The 27,589-nt window shown below is 32.6% G+C and overlaps 2 protein-coding genes across 3 annotated transcripts in view; both read right to left on the minus strand.

Annotated features, from left to right (window-relative positions):
* Positions 1 to 27,589, minus strand: part of LOC142337409 (anaphase-promoting complex subunit 10-like) — a 273,473-nt gene that overhangs the window by 126,910 nt on the left and 118,974 nt on the right. The gene's annotated exons all lie outside the window — the stretch shown is intronic.
* LOC142337408 (uncharacterized) overlaps positions 1 to 27,589 on the minus strand; it is a 130,451-nt gene that overhangs the window by 55,779 nt on the left and 47,083 nt on the right. Inside the window, exons 2-4 of the mRNA XM_075386583.1 lie at positions 16,859 to 17,406; positions 11,434 to 11,675; positions 7,210 to 7,436 (exon numbers count right to left, since the gene is read on the minus strand). Of these exons, the coding sequence (XP_075242698.1) occupies positions 7,210 to 7,436; positions 11,434 to 11,675; positions 16,859 to 16,925 (536 nt within the window). The 5' untranslated portion in view covers positions 16,926 to 17,406. The remainder of the gene's footprint in view (positions 1 to 7,209; positions 7,437 to 11,433; positions 11,676 to 16,858; positions 17,407 to 27,589) is intronic.

Raw genomic sequence — 27,589 nt, forward strand, 5'->3', positions numbered from 1 at the left:
TAAAACAAAAATTGGTTTATCATCTTGGTGCACTGAATCAAAATATTTGATTTTCTCACGTCAGGTGCCATTTTTCAGATCTCTGGATTCTCAAATCCGTTCAGTGACGCAAACTCACATATTTATGTATGATTTTGTTTTTGTGTTGTGTTTTTCTTTTTTGGCTAAAACTCCCGGCCGGAAAGTTAGGCTGGCCGCTGTTTCTCTATTTATATGGTTTTTGAAAAGCACCATTTTTTCGTGTGCAGGCTGATTGGTCTGCATTTCAACGCCCAGCGAATTTTTGTCTTCTTAAAATCTGCCTATTTTTGTGAACGGGAATGAACTGTGACACTTCGACTTCTTCGTAACATGGCTTGATAGTGCCATTGCATTTTATAAATCAAAAGAGCCATTAAGAAGATGCATCATCGGTATGTTGGCGGTTTCCAATATAGCCATAATCATGAAAAACAAACCTTCTGGTTTTTGTCTGAACAGATTCCATGGTAACAATTTGCCTCATTATGATGACGCCAATTATCGTGGGGCACTCCTTTATATGCTTCTCAATTAACACAAAACCCGTCACTGTGCTTAATAACTAATTTTTTCCACTCTTAATATTTTGCCAAATTGCTTTGCTTCAATCAACTTAATTATGAGGTTAATTTTGTTTTTTAATGGTTTCACTCACTATCTGTAAAATGTCTGGGACCTTATCATTCTGGGACTTTTTCTATGTGTTTTTGACGTGGTTGTCGAAGACTGTTTAGTTTAGGACTATATTGCCATATAAAATTAACTTTGTGAGGAAACTCTGTCTGGGACTGTTTTGTCCCGACACGAACAAAAGCTTAAAATACCGGGAACTCTTAAATGTAAACTTTTGTTAATTGTGTATTATTGAAAATTTCCAAAATCTTGGGGAAGACAAATTAGTGATAACGCGCCTTGACAAATTTTTAAAAATTCTCACATGCAAAATGATATTCACTAAAGAAATCATATATCCGGGTACGCAGCAATCTTGACTATTTGTCAATCAGATATAAATCATAATGCAAATTTAAGAGATATGGCGCAGACAGAAGAGTTTATTCGGTCCAAAATTTTTAGTAAAAACTTATTTTTGCCGGAAAAAATTCTCAATAAGGACAATTTTTAAAAACAACTGTAGTGAACAAAGCGCTGTTCTCGGGGTTTCTGCATTATCTGAATCAAATTTACATCAAGATTTTTTGCAATTAGTATAATCTGGAACACAATTGTCAGCTTTAAAACTTTAACCTTTACATTAATCATTATTTAGACAAGTTGACGTGAAATGTTAATGTTAATATCTTTATCTTAACTTTTCTCCTTTCTCGCAGCGATTTCTCCTAAAAGTTTATAAGAAAACTTTTTTATTCCTCTAAGTTCTCCGTTTAATTTATCCTATCAGAACAACGGGTGACGATTGTTATGACGGCTTAAATCAAGATCTTCGAACTAATATTTGTAAGCTGCAATCAACACAGGATATACTCGGTACCAGTCGCCTTAAGAAAAGCAGGAAAAGCGTCATGATGCTTTATTTTCATGCATGAATCTTTTTCTAGCCCCTACTACAATAGGTTTCTTTTAAAAAATCTCTATCACCTCTTTCTCGCCCGTTAATTACTTGCACTTGGTGTAACTTGAATTGATTTATCATTAAAAGCGTCATTTTGCTTTTGTCAAATTAGAAGGAGAGGATAAAATGAATCAAGAATTAATATCTGACAGCTGTTCACCAGCTGTCTTGCGTCTCACTTTAATTGTTGCTGTTTTTAGGGTAATTTACTGAAGTGTTTGTGCAAACTTGACTTTAACGGTTATTTTTCAGCTTAAGAGATCATGTAACAATCCACAAGAATAAATTAAGATCAAAATAGTTTTTTTTGCTGTTTATTGGGTCTAGCATGAAAGCGCTCATAATATTTTGGCGAAGCAATTTAAAGATTTTAATGGTCAACAAAAATAGCAACAAATTAGCAAAATTTATATCAGTACAAGCGTATTCTTGAAACTCATCACATATGGCCCAAAAAAATTAATTAGAAAAAGGAAAAACATTTGAAACCTTGATGTTAAATGGGTTTTCGAATTTTGACCCAGTCAGAACAATTTCAATTCAAAGAACAAACTAAAATGAATGGGCGAAAAACGCCAAGAAAACCAATATACCTAATTAGTTAACTAACAACAATTGGGTTGGAGCAGAATAATTTCCAAAAAAAGAATTCGTTATAATAGGCCAAGAGCGAAGGGAAAAGTAAGAATAAAAAACTGGCGATAAAAATTCGTTCATTTGCTCCCCAGTCCTAAACACTTGTAAATCACCAACAAAAAGCAGACAAAGGAAATTGGGAAAATAATTTTGGGTCAGAACAAAAAGTTTTTACAACAAATTTGTGCAAGTATTGTATGGCTGTGTGTGCGTTTATGTGTGTGAGCATGTAAGTTTTCAATATTCGACCATATTTACTTGTATACTGCTAATCTTTACAAGCAGCTTCTGAAATTAAAAATAGCATATTAGAGCGCAGAGGGTCAGAGTAAGCACCAGAACAACAATTTTATACAGGCAATCGGAGTCCAAAAATGTATTTAGAACCAAATTTCAGCAAATTTATCCCAAAAAACTTTAAATATCGGAGTTGAAATCTCAATTGATAAAAGTTGATATTCATGTCTGACTTATGTGAAAAAAGTTTGTAGATAAAGCCAATAGTTTAATTGATGGCATGGGAGAGAACTGATGGTTAATCGAACTAATTGTGGCTTTAATTGAGTCCCTGTTGGCTTTTTGATGATTTTTTGATAATTTGAGATAACTTATTCGGATTTTCGTCCAAACTTGATGTTTTCTTGGCTATTTCTTTTCTTGAAGCTTTCGCGGGAAACTTCTTTGACGTTTTTTTTTCATTTTCAGGCGTATGGGAAACCGAAAAGTTATTGGCTCATGACAGAGAAATCAAATATCAAAATTGATCGATTTCTGACCATTGAAAAATATATTTGAATACAAACTGAAAATTCTTAAGTTCAGTGACGTCATTTTATAATTTAGATTGTACACATTCTGATTTATTATTTTGCAATCAGTTCCGGTTTTATCCAAATTCTCTATCAGTACCCATTTATTCCCGGAATTCATTTCATATCACCCAAAAAGCTGACAATAGAAACGAAAAAAGTCAGCAACCTGCTGAAATTTCCGAATTTTAACCCAGTCTGAGAAATTTCAATTGAAAGAAAAAACTGAAATGAATGGGTTGGAGACGTCTTGGAAACCAACATACCTAATTAATCGGTTGCCAAAAATTAGGTTATGACCAAACATTTGCCAAAAAATGCATAGAAAAAGACGTAGTAGATGTATTGATATATAAAGCTAGAGAAGAAGACTTAATTCATTTATTCATTTCTAGTTCTAATGTAGCTTGGGGGGAAAGTTAAAAGGTAAATGCCCTAAATTTAGCTATAATGGAGACCCTGCTGGCTTTTTGATGTCTTTCTGTTATAATTAGACCGGCCATTTTTGTATTCTTTACTATATTTTTTCGCACTTTTAGACACTTTTTGTCTATAATTGGGATTTCAGGTAATCATAAAATTTGTTATTGATTTGTTACAGATTAAATATCATAAATGACTGACCAGTGACATTAGAAAATCACAATTTTTTAAAAAAAAACTTGCGCATTTCAGTATTCTTATTCGTGTTCACTATGGGTTTATCCAATTTTTAAAAAATGAAATGTGAAAAATCATAACAAACAATTCAAAAAATCGACAAGATTTTTATGAATTCTGTGAAAACAAAAATTATAAGATTTCCATAAAATGAAAAACGTCCAAAGATGCAAAACTGACGAAAAGTGCCTATATTTAGACAGCTTAGGATTAGAAATAAACCCGTTCACAATAGTGAAATAAGACTAATTAACAACAAGGCCGCTCGGTAATGTGCGTTCGCGCAAAGTTCTGACGAGCTCAAATATATTTTTGGTATAAACGTCTATCAAATGAGGAACAGATAGAAAAACCCCAAAAATTATTTTTCAAAAAATTGTGTAACGAAAAAATCGCCTCCAACGCAATTAACTCAGTGGAATTAAAAATGCAGCGATAGACTGATAAAATTAGCCATTATTAAAAAAGCAAGTCAAGACGAACAACAAAATCAAACAACAATAACAACAAGAATTATTTACATCCAAATCTTATGTCCATTATTTTTTTAAAAAAAAACTTATTAACAAGGTCAAAATAGCGTCAGATAAAACAAAAATTAAAAAAATAGTTTTTACTACAATAGAAAAGATATGGGACGACTCCATAATAAGATTCGGTAACAATTAGACAACAAAGAACAAAAAAACAGTGAAGTTAAAAAATTGGCTTGTAATTTTAAAAACAATTAATTTAAATCCAAAAAACCATTAAAAATCAATTGAAAACATCCAATATGTTCATGATTACATACGCGTCTACGGGAGGGTATTAAGAACTGTCAGCATTAAATTTGTCTTCTGGATACAAAGAGAACAACAAATAGAGTCAAAAAACAAAAACTCATTTAAGACTTGCAAGAAAACGCTGTCGAAGCCGTAAAGCCATATTATGCCCCTCAAAATATGTATAATTGAGACTTCCTTGAATCCAAAAAATTGATATGCGACCTCTCATTAATAGGAATAGGTAATAAGTAGACAAAAAAGTGCAAAAATTAGTAGTTCATTGTATTTTTCGAAAACAAACCTTTTCAAAGACATGGAAGCCATTAGCTCCAAAAAAAAATTAATGGATTCACTTACTCGTCCAAAGGAAGCGCTTCATACCTGTAATTATTCGGAGAACGCCTTGTGTCTACAAAAAAAACGTCAAATATAAACAAAAAAGAAAATAAATAAATTTTGTTTCGAAAGCCCGTGTCGAAGCCTGTAAATTCGTTAAGATTTCTCTAAAAACATTAAATTTTGTACACTTGCAGAATCCCTTTACAACGATAATGTTATATATATATGACCTGTAATAAACAATACCAAGTAACAAATAGACAAAAAGCACAAAAATTTGAATTTAGGAAGTCTTTTCTATTTTTGAAAACCATTGTTTTCAAAGTCATTAAGGCCTTCAGCTATCCACTCAAATAAGTATATAGGCTGATTTATTCCACAATAAAAAACCAATGAGACCTTTTTTTTCCAGGAAGCTTCATGCGACTAATTAGACAAAGTAAAAACGAGAGTTAAAAACATATGTAAAGAATTCAATTAAATTCTTCGAGAAAGGGGATTCAAATCCGTTAAAACCGTAATCTATGCCGTTAAAATTTTTCTTATGTCCAGGTGCCTTATTTTGATTGTCAAAAAAGAAAAAGCAAAAAAAAATAATTTGTCGCAAAAAAAATTTAACACATTAATTCGGAAATGTTTAGAAGGACAATTGGTTCAATCGACAGTGGTCTTTGATTTGAATTTTTCTGTTCTTTAATTAACATAGAAAGATTCCTTTATTTCAAAAAAAGACTGAATGATTACAACCCGAATTTTTTGTATTATAACAGTCCACGATTGGACCAAAGACTGCCATGCTATTGCTGTTCGTTCATTAGGAACACTCAATTGTTTCGAATTTTATATATCTAGTTGATTTTTTAGTTAAAAGATCAAAAATAAATGCAGCGTTTTTCATAACCACAGAGTAAAGTTAGCAAAAGATGGCAAAAAAACATAACTTCAGCCTACTCTCAATGGAAGTTGAAACAAGAGCAGCTCTCTTTGCAGTTCACAAAGACTTTGTTAGTTGTTTTGGGGTGTGTACTTCCAGCAAATTTAATCAAATTTGACTAAAGAACCTTATTTCGTACAATTTTTGATGAAAAAGGCTAAATTTTGAAATATTTAGCCAAATTTTTTGCCAAAAAAATTAAATCAAAAAAGTCAACAACAGTTTTTTGTCTTTACAAATAAAATCAACAGTACTATTGTTATCAATTTTTACAAATTTTAGCAAAAATTGGCAAAATTTTAGGCAAAAATTATGGAAAATGTGAATAAAATAAACGCAAATCAGTCTAATATTGACAAAAGTTTAAACCACGATAACGCGCTCTAGATTACGAAATTCAACAAAATCTTTTTAATTCCATTTTCTACGCTGGATGGGCTTTTTAATGATACCACTCAAAACTCTCTACAATGAATATACCGATCGGTCAAAATTGTCTGAACAAAAAAAAACCCTGTTAAGTATATAGTTCCTCCCCCCTCAAGAGGGGTCGGAATAAATATATCGTTTTCTCCAAAATTTTTGAACTAGTTAACTTAGTTTCAAGTTTTGAATTAATCTAGTTTACAGTTTACAAGTTGTGAATTTGGGTTCAACCAGGGCCGTTTAGAAATTCTCACTCAAAAATGTAATATAATTTTACAACTGAGTCTTTGATGACAACGTGAAAATTTTTGGAAGTGTTGTAGAGCACCGTATTTGGTGTTCGAAATTTGAGAAAATCGCCATTATTTATTTAAGGATGTTTTTTGGGAAAAAATTAATCGAGTGATAGATATAAATGTAATGTTAAATAAAGCTTGCGTAATGTTAGATAATATAGGAATTGTTGAGCTTTGCAAACTATATATAGGGATTGATCAGTCAAATAATCTCTAATTATTTATCGTTTAGTATTACAATTTTTAACAGATCATAGATCAACTCAATTTTTTATGCAAAAAACTCTTCTGGTTGTATATTCACGACGGACAAGAAACATTCATTGTATTTTTATAATCTCACGGCCGTTCTTTTTCTGTTTACCTCGATTCATTTAGAACCACTTATTTAAATATCACATCTTTCCACCCCAACACACCCTAATTTTTCACCCCAAACCTTTATTTCCCTAGTTTTGATAATTAATACCAAACTACCCTAGCCCTACGTATCATAATTTATAACGCTATTTGTATCAACTATATAAAGAATTGAAAGGTGTGAAATGATAGTTAAAAATTATATATGGTTGAGTAAATCTGGGTGAAATTATTAGGGTTAAAAAGGCGGGACATTTTTCCCGTCATATAATTTGTTTTCGTTGATACATTATCCGGTTCTGCTTGCGTAAGTACTGTGAAAACACTTCTGTTTTAATTAAACTTTATTATGCTACGGATAATTTCAAAAAAGCTACATAATTTTTACCTGTCAAACGCTATGAGCACTAAATTATGTGCACTGGCCAGAAAGAGTGTGTTGCCTAACGACGCCATAATATCACAGCCTTCCATATCGCCCCCGTCGCCCGAAATTCCTTCAGCGCCCCCCAAACAAGGGATGTTCGCAGTTGTTTGATCTTGAGCTGAAGGGGGTGTAGTAGATATGACCAGGGAGGAGAATGAATTTGTAAAGTTGGTTCTGTTCTCACAATTCTGAAACAATAATAGAGAGAACGCTCCTAATGTTAAAAATGAAAAAAAATACTTAAAACGTAGTTGTAAACTAGCAGCTGCTTGATGGGAACTAACTTTCAGTAATTTTTTAGCGTTTTCTTATTTCGTCAAAAAAAAATCCAGAACCTCGATATCAATAAAAGTATCAATATAAGAAGAGGGCTTTTATATTGCAAATTGCTTTCTTCGGGAGATTCAAAACCAGTTGGACTTCAAAAATTTAAAAATTTCTTCAAAAATTTTCAACATACCTACAATCTGTAGATTTGAGCAATTTTTTCATCGTTCACAACAAAATATTTTGAGCGGTAGTTGCTCGATTCTCTTTGAGCAATTTCTATAGTTCTTACACTGATTGTCTATGAGATGTGGAGACAAAATTTAATTTCCAAAAGATATCATATGATAGTATCCTTATAAAGGTGTGAAAAAGAGGTTTTTTTGCCTGAGACTTTACAATATGTTTCATGGGGTGAGGCCAGCATAGCCACTAATGAAAGCTGCCACGATGTTCATCAGTTCTTACAATGCCATGTTGATATCTTAGAAACAATTTATCAAGGCCTCTAGAAAACAATCAAGAGAAATTGATTTAACATATTAAGAAAGTTTATAAGATTCTTTCAACCTCTTAAATGAAAACTAAACGCAAAGTTAAAAAAACACTGAGAAACAGCAGATGATACATGAAAACAATTTCTTGTCGCCATTTTATAAGAAGATGCATATCGAGAACTCTTCAATTTTCGCGGAAACCTATTAAAATACAGTTTTTTGAATACATTAACCGCTCTTACTGTTTCCGGAAACAATTATGTTTCGTTTTGTACGCCATGCGGCGCCTGTGAGGGAGGCAGATACAGCTATATATTTGCAGCAAAACAAAACAAAAACGATAATGAAGATCGATTATAATAAAAAAATAGGGCTGGTTTCTCACATTTCTCAGATGTCTTTTTTGGAATCTTGCTATTCCTATTAGATTTTTCAGATGCTACTAGAATCGTTTCATTTTGTATTTCCTCCAATTCAAAATTTCCTATATAATCCTCAAATAATTTTGACTTGGGCTATTAAGTTTGAAAAGATATGCGACTTGGTTTAATTAAACTGAAGTTCGCCAAAAAAAAACAGCAAATTTGTCCAATTTTTGTTTCATTTCATATTTCTCAGAGAGAATTTTTTCTCTCAATTTAATCAAACTGATTGAGAAGAAACGAATTTAGCGAAAGATAATTCAATTCATTATTTAATCTATTGGTCACAGACACTAAAATTGCACTCCTGTCGTCTAGGAGTTTCTGAAATTTGTTTGGAGAACTTAATCTTGTCTGAACAAAATTTACTGCGAGAAAATTTATTTGGATTTAACTCCCAAACAGGTTTGATTCGTTTTGCGAATTTTCAAAAACTGCCATTGATACATCATTCAGCGGCCTTCCTGTCAATTAGACATTTTTGTCTGAACAATCTTTTTTACTGCAAAAATGAATGAAAACAAGTCATTTATTTATCGCAAGATTTAACCTGCAAATCTTATTTGAATAATGTTCATGCTCTAACTGCTTAATCAATCTAGAACATTTCAATACGGAAAGCATAAAGTTAGACAGATGAGTGAGAGACACGCACTCTCAATGATTGGGTACCAGTTTACTCTTGATGGAGTTTCATTGATGATCCAGTCACTTTGTTGACTACTTTCCTTATTGTCGGCTCTTTTAAAAACAATTTAACATGCACTTTTTGATTTTTTATAAAATTTTGTAAAATTTAACTGTCTTTTGGCGTTCATCCGGCTTTTCAATATGTTACAAACTTCTGCCTTCTGCTTTTACCTGGCGCATTTATGGTCATTTTAGGCTGTTTTGCCCTTTCTCCAAGTTTCATTTCAGTTTTTAGACATTTCCAAGAACATTCGGCACTAGAATGGTTAAAAATGAGAATCAGAATTGAACTAAGTCAGAAAAAAATGGTGCCATAATTAGATCAAGTTTGTCTGATACGCGACAAAAGGACACGCAAAACATTTTGAATTAGTAAATTTCAGAAATTGGATTCAGTTTTTCAGTTTCTCTAGTCTATGGTCTAAAATTTTCAGGCAAATGTCTTTGTGAAATATTCAAGCGTGAAATATTCATTAAGGAGTTGAAACCACTGAAACAAATTTCTCTTTAAGCATGATTCGTACAGATTTACGAGTAACCTCATCCTCGTTTTTCCGCTCAAATGGAGAAGATTGATAAACAACTTTGTTCCTACACTGTTTGCCAAGTTATTCCGCAACGTAATGTCTTATTTATATGGACAAATTTAAAAATGGATCTCAAGTTATGATCAAAATCAGGTGCATAGCATGCATACAAACGTAACCCAAAAAAAAATTCTGAGGCCTAAATATCGAGTCGGATACGTCAAAAGTTCAAAAAAATGTTAGACCATAGTTTAAAAGACACGAGGACTTCATTGGAAGAATCAGGGAATGGCTCATTAGTCTTTCTCCCTATGCCATAAATTTTCCAGGAAAATAGTCAGAAAAGTTTTCAAAAACTATGGAATTCGACAAAAAAAATCGATTCAAAACAAAAAACTACTGTTTTCGTTAAACATCGCGCATTAATTTGCTCAACAAGCGCTTCTTTTTTCTGGAATTTACTGTACTTGAACTTTACTGAATTGTATTTTACATTTCCTAATTTTTCTAGGAGATTAATTAATTCGAACTACGACTTTTTACTTAATTGGACTTTTACTAATTCGAATCTCAAGCGACTGGTTTGTTCGGGTTTTTCAAAGAAATTTTCTAGAAGAAACAACAAAAATGGGTTCGGACGAGCGAATTCTAATGTTTTAGTGTACAGAACGATCAGCTGAACGGTAGCTGCTTTTTTGTGTCCAAAAATTTTTAGGTTGTTGGGAAATTTTTGGATATTATGAAAAAAGATTTTTACATGACTTTATTTCTCAACAAGATATTGCTCCTGTGCACAAATCAGAAATTATCGACAATTTCTCGCAATAATAGGAGTGGGAAGTATTGATGTGGACAGAATTCAATCCGTATCTGAACCCAATCGAATATATATATATATATATATATATATATATAAATATTATATATATATATATATATAAATATTATATATATATATATATATATATATATATATATGGGCAATTATAATGCACGGACTACGTAAACAGACAGTTTTGTAACAATATAGAGAATTCTCTAAAATTTTGGAAGTAAGCTAATGCAGTTGTGGTTAGAATCTCGAATGAAAACTATATAAACCTTCTAATATACCTTTAAAAAACTAGAGAAACTAAATTTAAATTTACCAGAGATCTGATTTTAACTCAAACTTTTTTGTTTCCGTCGTCTTTTTTTAAAAAAAACCTAAGTGTACGGAGTTTTTTGGTACCACGGTGCAAATCTTTGTCTACGAATTACATCATTCAAAAATATTGCTACTGCCACTATGACCCTTACCAAAATTGAATGATGAAGTGGGTCGCGGGATAATTTTGCTACATCCTTCAAAACGAGTTTTCTAATTTCATCACTGGTCTACATAAGGTGTCCAAGGATCTTTTAATCTGTTCAATTTTCGCAACTTAGAGAAGCATAGACCGCAATATGAGGGGAAAGAAATTTAATATGATTACTTATATTAACTGTCTAAGTTAAATTTATACAGGAATGTGGAAGTTGAGATATTTTTACATCAAGTCCCACAGCTCCTAAGGCCACGGGGCAAATGAGCTATTCTTGCTCTAGCTAGCTAGTTCATTTAAAATAGATAACGCTGAAAGTATTTTACAACCAATTGGGTCTTCTTACTTCGGTGGGGGTGGGGTCGATATGGAGGCAGACCTTCTTGTATATTTTTTCAATTTAAAATTGGGTGGGAGTTTTCCTAGGGGTTTTTGTTTCCCAAGACAAACAAGAAAAACTTAGGAATATCAAACCAACCTGGAATACTGACGTGTGGTTGTATGACTCAGTCGGCATATTTTGTTGATCGTCCGACAGATGCATAATAACAGATGACAAGTCGAAGAGCAGTGTGAACACATCAATGGTTGCCAAAGTGCACACGAACAGATTGGACGCCTTCCGACACGAGAAGCGAGTGAGGGTTGCGTAGATGACAGCCGAGTTGGCAAGGGTTCCGATTATGATAACCACTAGCTGCATGATTATTATCGGCATATCTGTATGAAAAAAGGAGTCAATTAAGAGTCGTTGAAAAGGTTCATTAAGTGGCCAATGTCGGATTTGTTACTATTTTCCGCGACCCAGGTTTTAAGATTAGGTGTATAAGCGTGTGTGGAAATTAGTTATAGTTGCGTGAAGAATAGTTATAGCTAGAGTGAAAAGTAATAACAATACTTCTTATCTACTTTCCACTAGTTCCCCGGTCATTTATTTCCACGGTTTCAGCATCTAAATAAGCTCTATAAGGGGCCTCTTTTCGTGTGTTATGAACTCTCATGGCAATCGGGGTTTTTGACGTACTCAAATCATATGTTTGTCTATAAATTGGATGAGAAGTGAAAAAAATATAGTTTTGCAGAGAAAAATAAAACATTTTTATCGGAAACTCTTTGTGTTTTACATATCTCATGATTTATTGCTCTGAGCCATTATCTTACAAAAGAATTTGTCCCAAGTTTTTACAATCATATTTGTGTTTCAAAATCATTATTGTCGCCGTTAAATTTTGCAGTCAAATTTATATAATTGCCACTTTTTAGCACGTAATTTTATGTTCTCCTTGCTATGCTCTATTGTTCTTTTTCAAACACTCGTTAATTATCAACAAAACAACTGGTATTTTAAACAGCCCTGCTTCCCCTCCGTAAATTGGCAATAAAGAAAAAATGTTGTTGCTACTTCTTTTGAATTGACATTTTATTGTGGCGTTGTCTTTGCCATTAGTGGAGGTAATCTGCTTCTTGTGTTCATTCAGTTTTTCTATGGCTGTAGGGCATTGTGTTGGTTGCAATTTGTCCTAACTAACGCGTGTTTACGAGTCTGTGGGGGCGAAGGACAACGGTATATATATATATATATATATATATATATATATATATATATATATATATATATATAAATCGGTATATATATATATATATATATATATAGAAAGAGAGCGCGCGCGAGAGAGAGAGAGAGATAGAGGGAGAGAAAGAGAATGCAAATTCAGTTGTTTTATATTTATTACGACTCTGAGAGGAGTGTTCAGATGCTACAAGTTTTTTTTAGCTGACGAAAGTTTTTTCATGACCTGAACTTTTGACTTTTGTTTTCGAACATTGGATTTTATCAGTGGCTTAGGTACTAATACATAGACGCACACCTACTCCACCACCACCTAACCCCCTGTGTAACCCCAACACAACTACCGACAGCTAGCCCCTACACCTACCTACCCCCCCCCCTCCCCCCACCTAACTACCCTCCCCACCTACCAATCGTCCCCTCCTACCTACCCCTACCTCCTGCTTGCGCCACCCCCAGCTCACCTAACGACGCCCCCTCACCCAACATTCCTAACTGAAAATTGGCTGTTTATAACTATATTTTGCGTTGTTTGTATTTCTTTTTTTATATTTCTGAAAAAGAAAGGGTTGATTTAAAGTTTTCATTGCACGAGTACTTACCGGTATTCTACCGGCTATGTTTTTCAAATCTATGTGTTTGCGTGTTTTTTTGCGTAAGCATGGGTTTGGGGTTGTGTGACCTTTCCAAATAATTATGTTTTGAGAAAAAAAACTTTTGTGAAAGAGATCTAATCGCATCAATATCGAACCTCTCTTCTGCTTCTAAACTGCATACAAACTTTCTGCAGGTTTTGCTGGAAAAAAAGGGTTTAGGCAAAAAGAAGGAGTGCCTAGCTTATATTCCCCTTCTCTGAAAGGTTGCAAACGCGAACTGTGCTTTGAGTTCAAATTTGGTTCAAGTTCTGAGAGAATTGAACATTTATTTTATTAACTCTCGGCGTCTAGACATTTTTGTTTCATGACTTACTGACCAGTCTAATCAGCTCTCTAAGTATTTAATAATTATTAGATACCGTGTGCACTACTGCCTTTTGATGGCAGCAAAAATTTTATAATTGCGCATATCAAAATTTACAATTTTATATAACACTGTAACCTATTTTTGATGTTCTACTTATGCTCAATTTGTATATTTATTTTATTGCTATTGCGAACATGATATTAATTGCGGGCGTCAAAGCTATCAAATAAGAATAGATTCGTTGGCGCCGACATTTAAAAGCGTGTTTGCAATATAAAAAAACCGTAAAATATCCAAACTAAATTGGTGTTTTAACACTGAAGTTCCCACCATCAGTCTTTGAAAAATGATAGTTTAAAAAATTTCATATTTGCTTCTGTATCCTTCAATAAATGATTATATAAGCATATATGCGTAGAGGAAGCCCTAAACGGTCTCAACTGCAAAATATGTTGGAAACTGTAAGCGTCAATTTAAAAAATTAATCAAAAATTGTAAACTTTCATCAGAGTACAAAACTAATACGTCTTATTTCAAAAAAAGAATTCCACTGCCGTTAATCAAAAGTGGGACCGAGATAAGCTGTTTAACATTAGAATTTCAAGTTGGAATATTTCAAAAGACAATAAGAATCAAAAATACAATTTAGCGATCTTGAGAGTCGACAGAAAAAATTAATAAACATCAAAAACAGCATAAAATGATTTGAAGACTATTGATGATTTATTACGTACCTCTGCGATTCATTCTTGCTGTATATTGTTTTAGTTGAAGCTTCCAATTGCAGAAAGAATGAATATGAAATAATGCCGATTATTGAGACGGAAAATAGTTCAAATTTTTAGAGTATACTTGAGCATCTGAAATTGCTTATATCATTTCCACTTCTGTATTTTGATCTGAACAACACAAATTTTGTTTGAGAGTTGACGCAAAAATGCCCAATGTGAGCTACCTCTGCTTTAAATACTTTCTACAAAAACGTATATAAAGAAAAATAAAAAAAAAACTCGTTTCGCATTTGAACGTTATATATATATATATATATATATATATATATATGTATATATATATATATATTTATATATATGTGTGTGCATGTATGTATGTATATATAATTAAAGTGGACTCTTTGGATAGCTCAGTAATATGATTCACAACAATCAAAAATGATAAAAACGCGTAGGTTTTAATTATGTTAGAAGCTGTTATTTTTCTTGCTACTTCTTGACCAATGTAATATATTTTCAACAATTGTAGTGGCTTGTTTCTTCTTTATGGAAATTTTGGTTCTGTTACCCACAAAACTTTGCTGTTCAGAAAATATTTTGATTTTTTTTAAGAAACTGCAATGCTACAGGTAACGTTCTGCCCTGGTTAATATTGGCTGAATTTGACCGACAGAATAAAAGGAGTTGTTTCATCGAGGATTTTTTGATATACCAAAGTAGGAGTAGTTATAGGCTTTAAATTTTTTGTGTTTATAGAAATATTTGTTTAATTTTCAGAAAATCAACCTTGAATTAAAAAAATGTTGATTTGAATTTGAATTTGATTCCAGGTTTCTTTTAATCCTGTGAAAGAAAACTAAATTTTGAGCACTCCTTGTGTGACTTTTTGTTTGCAACTCAAGATTAATGTGGATATCATTTTTTTGACAAATAATATTCAAAATTAGCTTCAGTAGCAATTAATAATTCAGTATTGCTATTGCAAAAAAACTCGAAGAAACTAAATGGAAGTTTTAAGTCCTTGCATGTCCAAATTCTCAGTTTGTGTTTATGTTTATTTGGCAGAATATTCAATTGCACATCTCTTCCCAAAACGAGTAGCCAGACTGAAGTGACCTCGGAACATTCCATAGCAGAATGGATTCTGGACAGACTCAATTGCTCTTGAAATTTTTATGTGTACGAATTTATTCTGAATCCATCTCTGACAAGACTCGACTATGCTCAAAAATTTTTATACCTTGACAGTGGGTTTGAAATGTTTTCTAAACAGACACACTTTCACGTCATGATCAGACAAATATGGGCTCAAAATCATTAAAATTTTGATCAAAAATTGATAAGAACAGCGCTAACAGTGAGTGAATCGCTCGGTATCCGCATAAAATAATCATTTCAAAAACGTTCACGATTTGGGTAAAAACAATGGAACTAAACTTCAATCAAACAAGTTGAACAACTTTTATCTTCAAAACCCCAAAGTTCGAAAGATTGCACTTTTGTACTTCATTGTTGCAAGATTTGTACACGAGCTGAATTTTGGCAAATTTGCATTAAAATTTTTACCAACAATTGTTAAGACATACATTTAAAGTGGCCGGCTGTTGCTGGCTGCCGGATTTCTTTCTTTGCCCTTTAACAAAGACAATCGACAGAAATGGAGTCTGTATTCTTTGCTTCTAAGAGAGCCAAATACTTAGAATGAAACGCACTTAACAAAATTAGCCAGAGATAACACACTCCTGCTCGCAAATCTCACTGATCTCAAGTGTGCGTTTTGTGTCAGCAAGAATTTTTTTTTCTTTGTTTTGTTGTGTTGAATTTTGACATAAAAATGACAGAAAAGCGAAAGAACTTTTCCATAATCTTATTAAGTCTTTCATCATTGTAATTGTATAAACATAATAATTACTCGCGTTTGTTACAGTGTTCCGCAAAAGCCAAAGAAATTTTCTAAAATCAATTTCCATCGTGTTGAAGTTCATATTATAAAGGCTTTCATCATTATAATACTATAAACATAATAGTTAATTGCGTTTGTCACCGGTTTCCGCAAAAACAAATTAACTGTTGTCAATTAGTTCTGTCACCTCGTTTTGAGTTTGCTTTTTGGTGTGTGCAAGAGTTTTTTTTTAACTTTTTCTTTGGTATGTTGTGTTGAACTTTGACATAAAAATGACAGAAAAGCCAAAAAACTTTTTAAACATCACTTTCCATCACGTTGAGTTTCATATTCTTAAGGCTTTCATCATTACTTACTATCAACTTAATAATTACTCGTCGTTGTCATTGTTTTCCGCAAAATATCATGTTAATTAGGCATAAATAAGAAATCATAATTGGTAATTTTTTTCAGCAGTCGCTCAGATTAATCAGATGAATGGCTGCGGGTTTAAACCACAATAGCTGATTAGCACTTACTTATATTTCGTCTCGTGAGAGATCTTTAGGCAAAAGCAAACTTTAGGCTAAACCAACTTTTTTAGGCGGAGAACACTGACTTAATGTTGAATCTAATTTTAATCCTAAAATGCTGTTTCGTAGGTATTGGTGTGAATCAATTATTACGATAACTCGTAGAAACTAATTATAGATAATTAGAAATTAGTGATAATAATTGGTTAAATGTATGGTCATACCTGAATTATGTCCGTGTTCAACACGTGTCGTTTCATTCAATAATTCTGCTTGAGAAACAGTTGTCATTTCGCTCACAGTTGTGCTTCTTCTTGCTCACAATAGTCTGCTTTTCAAACTTGGGTTGAAAACTATAAGAGGCAATTAAATTCTTCAACCTCAAAAGGTCAAAAGGTAAAATTACTTTTATTATATAAATAAATAAACAATTTTAAAAAATAAATTGTTAATGAAATAGGGCGTGTAATTTTACTTTAAAAGGTCAATACAATATAACGTCAAGCTTTCTGTGTAAATTGTAGAATTATAATTAGGGATTATAAAAAATAGAATAACAAAATGTTGCGATACGATGTACAAAAAATTGCACCAAAAATAACCAAACTTTCAAAAGAAATGTGAACAAATTTTAGTAAAGGTAGTATCGGATAATAACAAACCAGAATACTGCTTCAAGCGCTGAATTGGATTTTTGTAAGTAACTTGCAAAATGAAAACAAACTCAATCAGCTAATGTAACCGTCCAATCAGTCAGTTTGTTCACGCGCACCTGTAGCACAAATGTATACAATAGTCACAGAATAATAGGTCAGTTCGGGGTGCCTGCCTCGCTGGCATTATTTCTAATGGGGTCATTTTTAAAAGCCATACTTACAAGATAAACTTGTTTCTTTTCACCGGTTAAGCTAAAATAAGAGTTGAACGACTTAGGTTTAGAGGCGGCACCGCGTACTTACCCGATTTTATATGGTAGGGCAAATTTAATTTGTAGGCGTTCTGCCAAAAATAAAAAAGAGGGCAACTTAGCTTTTGAGTTAATCTTCATGTTGGTTGTTTTGAACAATTTCGGTTAATTTCATCCACCTTTTAACCTCCAACCTCAATAATGGATTGTCATTAGCACCTCTACCGCTCGACTTCAAATAATCATTAAATCTTTGCACCTTCCCCCTTTTTAAAACAGGAATACATCAATAAAATCCACATAATACTATACACCTTCACTTTTCCTTCATCCTACCCCCCCCCCCCCCCCCCCCTATCTCCCCCTTCCCGCTCTCCCTCAGTCCTCCGCGGACCCTGCACCCACGCACACGCAAATTCTAAATCTGTACTAAATCTGTAATAAGAAAAAGGACAGCTGAGAACAGGCTACTGTAGGCCTAATGCTGTTCCGCTGCGATTACGCAGAAACCACAATTATTATTATTATTATTATTATCTGTACTGTTGCCCTTTTTAACTAAGTCACCCACAATTTGGCACTTTTATTAGCATTTTATTTACATTTTGAGTGACAACTAATGCCTGATACGGTTTTTGAGGGACACCTGGATATAGATAACGTCTTCTTAACAAGTCACAGGATTGACTCAAAAACCGATTTTAAATTGAATACTTTTAAAAATCTAAATTTCACCCATAACAAGAGTATTTTGGAGTACAATACCAATGTGGATTAATTTGCAGATATACTTTTAACCAATGATTTTGAAGCTTTACATCACACTCCATGTGAAAATAGTTAAAAAGAACGGTGAAAATTTTAATTTTGCATCAAAACTATCATTTAAAAAACGAACAGAGTGAATGAACCCCCAACCCAGTGAATGTAGATCATTTTTTAACCCTTAATAGCCAGTATTGTCCTAATTGAGATGCTCCGTTTATCTGGGAAAATCTAGAAAGATCTAAAAAAAACAGCCTATATTGCAGTATTTCCAAGAATGTATACGTGATATTTTCGTCGGTTGCCCTAGTTTTAACCCTAATAATGTATCTCCCTAACACAAAACCCGATCAATTAACTCCTCAATCATTTCAACCATGTTTTGATTCTTTTAAAAAAATGCTTTTCCCTCTTTTTCGACTTGAAAAATTGGCCATGTTAGCGCAACTATTTGCTACGTAATGGCACATAATTGTGATGTACGTGCATAAGCTATTGCTTTTTCATTACACTCAAAACCCACACGCTTCCCATCAGGAAATACGATTATGCGTCTAATTAAATTGAATATCTAGATGGAGCATTGTTTGAATTTATGATTTCTGTGTGAGTTGTTAGCATATCAGAATACATCACTGAAAAAATAGCGGATCATTTCCGTTTGTACCCGCATGGCACCTTATGTGCCTAAAACGCGCAATATTATATAGCATATCTCAGGGCAATTTAATTTAGCTTATGCACCGAGCGGTTTTGCAAACAAAAGTACTTAGATTGGTGAGAGACAAACGAAAAAATAATAATCTAGGCACTTCCTGATCACATTTTTATTTTCTTTTAATCTGTCAAAAAAGTACTTTAAGATGGAAAATTTTTCATGAGAAAGCCATTCAATCATCCATTTTAAACAATTTGAATCAAATTGATTATCAAATTGAAGCGTCTGCGGGTGACCGAATGAAACCTATGTTCAAAGTCACTGCTTGCTCCAACACAGATCAATAAAAATGATTAAATATGAGTAAGTTTAATCAGTTTCTACAATGTTAAATATATTAAGATGGAAACGAGCTCGTTGAGTGAAATTACTCAAAAATATTACTCAGTTGACAAATTTTCACCAAATATATTTTTGTTGAAGATCACCTTATAATTAAGACAATTTCTGAATGCACAACAAATTTTACATCACTGACATTCCCTTTGACATTTTTGAAATTACAACAAAGAGGACATTTGATGGAAATTTGCACAAAAAATACAGCAGAACACCATATGCATTTTGAACATTTGAAAATTGTCAAAGCTAGAAAAAATACACTATATATTAGCAAACATAAATATACGAAAACAATGAAAAGATCATTTAAAATATAATGATGAAAAGAGACAAACTTCAGACAGCTATTAGATAATAAATTTGGGCTTTTTATGTGATTTTAAAAATTTCAAAAAATTTTTATGCACGAAGTCTCAATTAAGCCTAATATCCATTTTTCTTTTAATGAGAGAGCAAATTCAGGGCCCAATAGAGGAAAGATTTTAGAAAATCTGAGAGATTTTGGAAAATCTCTATCTTTCACAGAACGTCTGTGTCTAACACCGACAGAAATGTCTCTGTTTCTTTTATAAGGTTAGGTACAGGTAATTTTCAAAACCACTTTTTATTCAATAAGATCTATTTATTGCTCCGACTCCAGAAGCATAAGACAGAGCACTCTTGTTGAAAAGCGAAAAACGCAGGTCAGAATTTAAAAATAGTAAAAATTTTCATAACAAGAAAGAAAGAGTTAAGATATTTGATTTATAACATTTTTTTTTGTTGAATTAAAAATCTTAGTTCCCCAGAACTAATATCTTTCAAATTGATTTTTCTCATGTTTCAAATTGATGCCGCAGGCGAGAAAACATTAGATAAGAAATTTTTCTCTCATAGAGAAAATTTTAGGATAACAAAAATATAATTTTAGAACAACGAAATATTGTTGCTCATTTTTGCCAGCATTTTTTAATCAATGGAGAGATCCTAATTCGTTCTTATTGATGGAGCTTGTTTCATGCGCAAATTTTATCGATACGCATAATTTTCGTTAAAACTCGTTCAATAATTTAAATTCAGCATATCGTGAATAAAAACGTGGAGAAAAAGTTTTATCTTCAGTTCTTCTCAGACAAATGAGAAAATGAAAAGATTCTTTTCACATATTATTTCGAAATAGAGAATATTAACAAAATTGACGCTTCGAAAACTTTCAGATACCCCATAAGCGGACCTTTTCAATTGTTTCGAATATATATATATATATATATATATATATATATATATATATATATATATATAATGAAACGCATTTGGCACGTATTAAAACGGCGAGGAACGTGAAATATTAAGCTAAAATCTTAAACTTCGAAGCAATTTTTTCCTTGAGAATTGGAAAAACGGAAAACATAAGGAATCGATTCAGTTTTTTATTGATACGACCTTTTTGCCTCGCAGAAGACATCGATTTATTAAAAATGAACGTAAAAAAAAGCCGGGCTAAATTAATGCTCCCAGCCACCAAATATGAATGTGATGTCTTGAAAGAAAAATCAAATATTGTAGCGCTGAAACAACAAAAATACAGATTGTTTTTTGCCAAAAATTGCAGGGCTGTTACCATTAATTATCAGACTCAGTCAAGTTCAGAGGACGTTTTCATTTTTTCAATGCTCAGCCATTGACTCCTCAATCAGTTGACAGAAAATCGTTATTTAAAATCAGCTCTTTAGTGATCAAACTTGGACTAGGGAGATCGTCCTTCTAATAAGAAAGGCATTTTATTGCATATGCAGTTTTTTTTAAAAGAACACTGTTTTGATCTTGGTCTTGTGTATAATCATTTCATGATAAGCTGCCGTAGGTAGCTTTGCCTGGGTGCTCTATCTATCCATGTAAACAGATCGATTTTAATCTGCATTCTTTTTTCTTCTCTTACTTTTAAACCTATCCTCAAAATTCTTTAAAGTTTCAACAAAAGTAATGGTGTGATCGTTAGAGTATAATGGTGTGATCATGACACACACAAACACACACACACACACACACACAAACATACACAGAAACCTATTTCACAAAATGAACACACATAAAAGACACACGAAAATACACACACAAACACATATATAAACACGCACAAATACACATATACAAACAAAAAAGCACTAAAACACACACAAACACGCAGAAACACACACAGACGCCATTACTCAAAAACAATTACACATAGACGGCCACACGAACACAAACACGCGCAAAAACACACAAAAACAAACACACAAATACAAATACACACACAAACACACACAAACACTCAAACACACAAACACAAACACAAACACACAAGCACACACATAAACACACAGACAGAAACACAAACACAAAAACCAACAAACACACACACACACACACAAACACGTGCACACACATAAATTCGCACGCAAACACACACACACACGCACACACAGACACATAAATTCACACAAACAAACAAATACATAAAAAACACGATAATAAACTCTCAAATAAAAAAACACATGAAGGCACAGACAAAAAAACACACGCATAAACACAAAAACAAACATAAACTCCAACACACACAAACACGCACAGACCTAAGCATACACATAAACACAAACTTAAAAACCAACAAAAGCACACAAACGTAAACACACACGAACCCACACACACACACAAACACACACACGAATACTCAAAAACAAGCATAGACACAATCACGGACACAATCACACTTATAAAGACACATACAAAAGCACGCACACAAACACTCACACACGAACACACAAAAAACACACAAACACACACACACACAAACACAAACTTAAACCAGCACACACACAAACACGCGTACACACGTACAAACACGCGCATTTACACATAAATTAACACACACAAACAAGTACATAAAAAACAGAAAAAAAACTCACACAGAGACAGAACTAAGCTTACACATAAACACAAACTTAAAACCAAACACAAAAACACACAAACGCAAACACCCATACAAAACACAAACAAACACGCAAACACAAACACTAAAACACACATAATTACACACACACATATATAAACCAACACAAAAACACACAAAAACACGCACATACACATAAAGTCGCACACTCACACAAACAAATTCCAAATTCACACACACTTAAAAACGAACACGCACACACACACAAACACGAATACTCAAAAACAAGCATAGAGCGAAACAAGGACCCAAACACACTTTTAAAAACACATACAAACACACACACAAACACTCACACACGAACACAACAACACGCATTAACACACACACACACACAAAACAAATAAACATACACACACACACACACACACACACACACACACACACACGAACACTCAAAGACCAGCATAGACACCAACACGGACACAAGCACACTTATAAATACACATACATAAACACACACGTCAACACTTACACACCAACACAAAAACACTTTTAAAGCAGCACACCCACACAAACAAAAATACACATAAACACACTCACGCACGCACGCACACACACATACACCTCGACCTTTTTAACTTTGTTAAACAGATATTCCATTCAATAGTATACTACCTAGATTCTACCTGCAAACACATTGCATTACCTGCAATACTAGGTAAAATTACCTGCAAGTTACCTAGAATGTGCAGTCATACCTTCCTAGAATGTTACCTGAAAAAAGAATTTAAGTAAGTTTATCTGCAAAGAACATGCGCAATATGCAATATGTAGGTAAATATAACTTGAAATTCATTTTGGAGGTAAATTTTTGTATAAATATAGATGCAATCTACATAAACTTTGCAGTTAAAAACGCCTAGAATTTTATCTGCACAAAATTAGTCTATGTAAATTTACCGGCAAAATCACGCCCAAATTGCAGTTAAATTTACCTAGAAAATTTTTTTGCGTGTAATATTCTAGGCGTTTTTACCTGCAAAATTTATGTAGATTGCATTTCAATTTAGCTAAAATTTTACCCGCAAAAATGAATTTCTAGGTAAATTTACCTGCAACTTGCGCATGCTTTTTGCAGGTAAAATTACCGAATACATTTTTTGCAGGTAAAATTCTAGGCGGGTATATCTGCAAATTCTAGGCAACTTGCAGGAAAGTTTACCAAGAATTGCAGGCAATGTAACGTGTTTGCAGGTAGAGTCTAGTTGAGTTACACTAGAGAACAATTTAGTTGCAAAATTTAGGTAAATTTACCTGCAATATATAATCAATTTACCTGCAATTTTTTTAGAGTGTAAATGCATTTTCAATTGTTGCAGTCAGAAAAGTTAAACTGGAATTAGAGTTAAAATTTTTTCTTTCAATCAAGAAGTTAGTTCACTTTAATTGGTCAACATTTTCCAGCGCGTAATTCCGAGGAACCAATTTTAAGGAAGTGATATGAAATGAACCAATCGTAGTAATGGTAATCAGTCATAGCTGACATCCGTTCAATTTAGAGGACTGAGTGGGGGTAGGGGTGAAGCTATCACAGTTAACTTACCCGTATTCTAATGAGGGACAGATATATCACGTGCCAAAAAATTTCTTCAAGATTTGAAGCATTTCTCTTACTTTTAATCTTATCCTCGGAATTATTTAAATTTTTGAACGCAATCAGCTATCTCTTTGAAAAACGCGAAGCAGAAAAATAATTGCCACCAAAAATGAGGGTATTATGAACGATTGTGACTTCTTCAATGGAGTTAAAACCGTCAAAATGGGGAACTTTTTTGCTACGGGGGACTTACTCTGACATAAAGGTCACAATACAATGACTCCTTAGCTGTACGCGCGAGTAATAATAAAAGGCAGAGAATTTTATTTCAAAAGGTTGTTTTTACTGCGGTGAAACTAAATTACAGTGCTCTGTAATTTAAACTGTTTCTCTGATATCATATTTTAATTTGTGAAAAGAAATATCAAAAATTTTGAACAGTAGCAAATGACCATTTACAGTTCATAGAAATCGCAGAATATAAATATAATGGCGCGCTCAATTGGTGTAAAATTGAGTGCACAAGATTCCAACAATTCTTCTAAGTTTTATCGCTGATTGATTGATACCTTTTCCTAAACTTGATTCAGTTAATTAAAGTTTGACCACTCATGTTTTTGTTCACCCCCACATGAAGGGAATAGAATGATTTTAAAATTTTTAATTGAAACAATGAGAATCGGTAACATGCATATAATGCAGAAAACAATTAAGCAAAAGCTTGAAAACGTACGAATTTGTTAACCTATATGCATAACGAATACAAAAAAAACTGAAACTGGTTTTTCATCTACAAGGAACAGGTTGGTCACCTGGATAATAGTTTCAAGGATATCGCGTCATATTTGTCTCCTTGATAACTGCATCTTTGTTTAGAAAGTCAACAGGTATTAGAAAACTTGAAAGTTATTTTTGCTACTTTATCGTTTCATCATTTCGACTCATACTTAATTTTAGACCTTAAAATCCTATAGCAACAATTAATGGGAAAACAATTCTTAACCATATGTAAAATTTCAGAAGAAAAAATTTTCCAAAGATGCAAAAATTGAGTCGAGTCTTTTACTACCTAAAATTTTTTTTTAAAAATAGCTGGAGATAACTTGTATATGCTCAAATTAAAGTGGCCTCGTTACAACACAAAGAGTAATGAAAGTGGCTAGTACTGCCGAATTCATTTACAAGCAAGACAAAAGTTAAACCAGCAAAAAATTTTCATGCCAATACCAAATAGTGAAATGCCTACAGTTCCAACTGTTTTTAAAATATATACGTAAAAGCAAAAAAAACATATAGAGAGTAAAAACCTCAAAGTCTGAATAATTTCAAACCCGACAACTAATTATTTTTCAATTATTTTGATCTCTCAAAGAGAAGAGAAAACAGCCGTTTTGAGATTTATTCGGATCAATTATTTACTCTTGTCTCGAGTTTGAAAAAAGATACAGAGACGTACAAAAACCGATATCTCACTAAGCGCAACAGCTTAATATTTTGTTTTTCACCATATCTAAATCATATGACCAGCTATTAACCTAGTGTTTGAAATTATCTCATTAATTTCCACTTGTTGCGCAAATTATACAAAAACACAAAGGCAAATCAAAATTATGTCAATAAATTCAAAAAAATATTGCGATAAGTTAGTTATGTTGAACGAATGTCTTTATATCCACTTCGGATTTTTTAGCATAAGGACTGTTCAGACAAAAAAAACATTTTTCTGATAATGAAAATTTGGATATTCTTGGGCTAAATTTTGTTCGATTATACGTGCTCTATTTCCGCAAATATTTGTTCCGACCCCACTTGTGGGGGGAGGAACTATATACTCAAATGGGTTTTTTTGTTCCGTGAATTTTGGCCGACCGATATATTCATCGTAGAGAAATGTGCGTGGTATCATTAAAAAGCTCGTCCAGCGTAGAATTCGGAATTAAAAAGATTTTTTTAATTTCGTTTTTTTCGAGGAGTTATCGAGGTTTAAAGTTTCATGTGAACACTGGATATTTGGTTCACTTTTACCGTAATTTTCGTTCGAAATAACGTTTTTTCTACGAAAAAATTTAACTCAAAACTAGATTTCACGCCAAAAAGTAAATCAATTTTAGGTTTTTAATAGACGAAAGGAGATAAAAAAAAGACTAGTTCTAGTCTTAGACGGAAGTTTAATATATAAAAAAATTCGAATTAGGTTTGGGAGCTCTTTTTTTTTAGAAAATTTTGCAATTTTTATGTTTTTTCAAGTCAACTAGAGACTACTAGACACTTTTAATATCGAAGTTCCGTTAATGACAAACCTATTTTACGATCAAATGAAGCCCAATGAACAAAAATTGGTTTCGAAGGGATCGCTCATGTTTTTTTTTGGACTCGTATCTCAAATTTCGTAATTTCAAATGAAATTTGGATTTACTTTTTGAGGATGTTACTAAGGTTTTATAATCCTATGGCATAAACTTGTTGACTAAAGGTGCAATAGATTTGCTAATGAGCACTAAGTGAACCTATCTAGTGCTGTAACTGGACAGCTAATGGCTGTTAAGACTTTGAAAATAAATTTTCGAAAGTTTTTTAAAATTAGTAAATCATAAACTCATTTTTATGAACTGTAAGTTCGTCTCAGTAAAAACAGGATTGAACTCCTTCAAACCACTGCAACATAAGTTAATCTCATTGGCGGCTTTATCAAATAACTATTGGTTATACGTCTTCAATGCCACAAGATTTCAAATTTTTAAAAAAAATTTTTGGACATTTCGTTTTATTGGTTCATTTTGAAATCTTATCACGTCATCTTAATATTGATGGCTACATCTTCCTTTAGTGAAAACGTCCAAAGTATCATAGATAAAACTTTCTGAGAAAAAAAATATGGTTTAAATGGCTTCAACACTTTCTTCTCCCGTTTTTCTAAAGAAATTTTGGTTTTTGCCTGTATTTGTTGGTTTTTTTCATAGTCATAAGACATATTGTGATGTCTTATTGATTATCTAGTCATCATAAACAACCTTGTTTTCACATTGTGGCATAGCTGAGCGTTTTCATTGAATTCCTATGAAAGCTTTTGAGTTTAATGGATGTTAAGACTTTAAAAATATTTTTTTTAACATAAATCAATCTTTAGCTTATTTTCGTGGATTGTAAGTCAGTCTCGGTAATGACAGAACCGCTTTTTTTTCTACATCAGCAACAATTTATCTAATTAGCGGTTTTGTCTTCTAACTATTGGTTTTTTTGACTTCGGTGCATGAGTTTTCATAATTTTTATAATTTTTGGATCTTTTTTAGTAATTTTGGTTCCTTTTGAAATCGTATTACATTATCCTAATATTGATAGCTCCCATTGGCTTACCGAAGACGATCAATGGATCGTTGAAAAAATTTTCAGAGAAAAAAAGCTTATGGTTTATATAGCTTCGACACCTTCTTCTCTCAACTTTCTACCGAACTTTTGGATTTTGCCTGTTTTTGTTGTTGTTTTCATAGTGAATGACTTGTTGTAGTGTCTTATTGATAAATTTTGAATGACAAACATCCTAGTTGTCACATCATCTAGGCATAATTTAGCGTATTAAATGCCTTCCGTTGAAAGCTGTAGAATTTTTTGACTTTGATACTATGGGTTTTCTCAAAAGTTTCGTGGTTTTGATGTATTTTTCTTTGCCATACGACTTATTGTGATGAGTTATTGATGTCACATGAATGAAAC

This window comes from Convolutriloba macropyga, chromosome 4 (genome assembly GCF_964194025.1).
Source record: "Convolutriloba macropyga chromosome 4, txConMacr16.3, whole genome shotgun sequence".
NCBI classification, from domain to species: Eukaryota; Metazoa; Xenacoelomorpha; order Acoela; family Convolutidae; genus Convolutriloba; species Convolutriloba macropyga.